Source organism: Octopus bimaculoides, chromosome 7 (genome assembly GCF_001194135.2).
Source record: "Octopus bimaculoides isolate UCB-OBI-ISO-001 chromosome 7, ASM119413v2, whole genome shotgun sequence".
In the NCBI taxonomy this organism is placed as follows: Eukaryota; Metazoa; Mollusca; class Cephalopoda; order Octopoda; family Octopodidae; genus Octopus; species Octopus bimaculoides.
Genome location: NC_068987.1, coordinates 109,854,312 through 109,856,439, shown reverse-complemented (window position 1 = coordinate 109,856,439; position 2,128 = coordinate 109,854,312). Strand labels below are relative to the sequence as shown.

The following is a 2,128-nucleotide window of genomic DNA, read 5'->3' as shown; positions in this document are numbered from 1 at the left end:
ATATATACGACAGGCTTCTTTCAGTTTACGTTTACCAAATTCACTCACAAGGCTTTGGTCGGCCTGGGGCTATAGTAGAAGACACTTGCCCAAGGTGCCACGCAGTGGCACTGAACCTGGAACCATGTGGTTCGTAAGCAAGCTACTTACCACACAGCCACTCCTGCGCCTATATATATGTGTATGTATAGAATAGTAAAGAACAAATAGGCCCGACATATACATGCCTGGGATAAAAGCTGGGCTGTAGAGTCAAAACAAAAAAGACTTTGACTCCAACTCCATCTTTGACTCCTCTACTATTGGCACCTCTGACTCCTCAATGTAATTAAGTAATTGAGGTCTATTTCACCAACTCCGACTCCAGCTACCCCTTAATTGTTTCCAACTCTGACTCCACAGCCCTGGATAGAAGCCCTTTAAAGGGCCCATGAACCCACAGTACTAAGTATGGCAACACCATCGGATACCATGCACCAGTGGTTAAAGCAAAGGTAAAGTTACTTTCTTGAGTCATACTGACTCATAAGGGCTAGTTTTCTGGTTTCCGTGACGCATGAATTCCTCTCCTGGATGGGACGCCAGTCCATTGCAGGATTACTTGTTTTTGCTTGCTGAGTGGACCGGAGCAACTTGAAATGAAGTGTTTTGCTCAAAAACACAACATGTCAGCCAGTCCAGGAATTGAAATCACAATCTTATGATCATGAGTCCAACACCCTAACCACTAAGCCATGCACCTCCACAGATAATGCATGGTTAATGCAAAAAAAAAAAAAATTTGAATGAATAAGCATTAAATTTAACATAAGCAGGAGTTAACATAGCAGGAGTGGCTGTGTGGTAAGTAGCTTGCTTACCAACCACATGGTTCCGGGTTCAGTCCCACTGCGTGGCACCTCGGGCAAGTGTCTTCCAGTATAGCCTCGGGCCGACCAAAACCTTGTGAGTGGATTTGGTAGACGGAAACTGAAAGAAGCCCGTTGTATATATGTATATGAATAGATATATGTGTGTGTGTCTGTGTTTGTCCCCCAACATCGCTTGACAACCGATGCTGGTGTGTTTACGTCCCCGTAACTTAGTGGTTCGGCAAAAGAGACCCGATAGAATAAGTACTAGGCTTACAAAGAATAAGTTCTGGGGTCAATTTGCTCGACTAAAGGCGGTGCTCCAGCATGGCCGCAGTCAAATGACTGAAACAAGTAAAAGAGTAAAAAGATAGTAATCTGAATGACGATAAAGGGCCATTGACTCCCACCCTGTCTTTTTCTGTTTCTGTCCCCTCATAGCCAGCGACATGGTCCTTAATGTAACATCACCACTTCCCGCTATTTACACTAATTGCTTATTTATACTTACTTCTATGTTTCCTCTTTCAGACACAGTGGTTGGATCAACAATCTCCATGGTGACAGCGAACGTGGCTGATTTGAACCCCAATCTCAGCTACAACATCACCTCCACTGATGGAATGTTCAATGTCGACCACCTCACCGGAGAGGTGACCCTAGCAAAACCCCTTGACTACAATAAACAGAAAACTTATAACTCTTATGTCATTGTAAGCCATTGTTTTAATATCTTATTCCCTCCTCCGCATCTTCCTCCTCCTCCTCCTACTACTACTTCCTCCTCCTTTCTACTTCTTTCTGTCTTTCTTTCATTCTTTTCTTCCTTATTTAAAAATTGTTGTTGTTTAACCCTGTGCTCCATTGATATTGGTGGCATTCGCATTCCATCGTTTCGTTTTCAGTCATAGTATATCTAGGATTATATTATTTGAAAGTGCCTTATGGTAGCAAATGAGATGGGGGCAAGGTCTGAGTTGACGTGGCAAAATGATCTGACCCATGGCTGAAAATCATTGTACAATGGCTACAAAACTGAGGAGTCCAAAGACTGTACCTATTCTAAGATAAACGCTTGTGGTTGAGGATGTTGCTGTACTTGTGTTTTTGAATGCAGGAATCCAATGTCTCATCAGATGATAAAGCAACTCTGTAGGTATTTCAGCCCCATCCACCTTGAAACCAGAGCTGCCAGGGACCAGACATCAATGTAGGTGACAAAAAAGTAAAAATCAAACAAACTCTGTGTGTGTGTGCTGTATGTGTATGTATGTATA

At 42.9% G+C, this 2,128-nt stretch overlaps 1 protein-coding gene across 1 annotated transcript in view; it reads left to right on the top strand.

Moving 5' to 3' along the window:
* The window catches only part of LOC106872611 (protein dachsous), a 42,284-nt gene that overhangs the window by 28,771 nt on the left and 11,385 nt on the right, over positions 1-2,128 (top strand). The window contains exon 15 of the mRNA XM_014919650.2: positions 1,383-1,564. Within this exon, the coding sequence (XP_014775136.1) occupies positions 1,383-1,564 (182 nt within the window). The remainder of the gene's footprint in view (positions 1-1,382; positions 1,565-2,128) is intronic.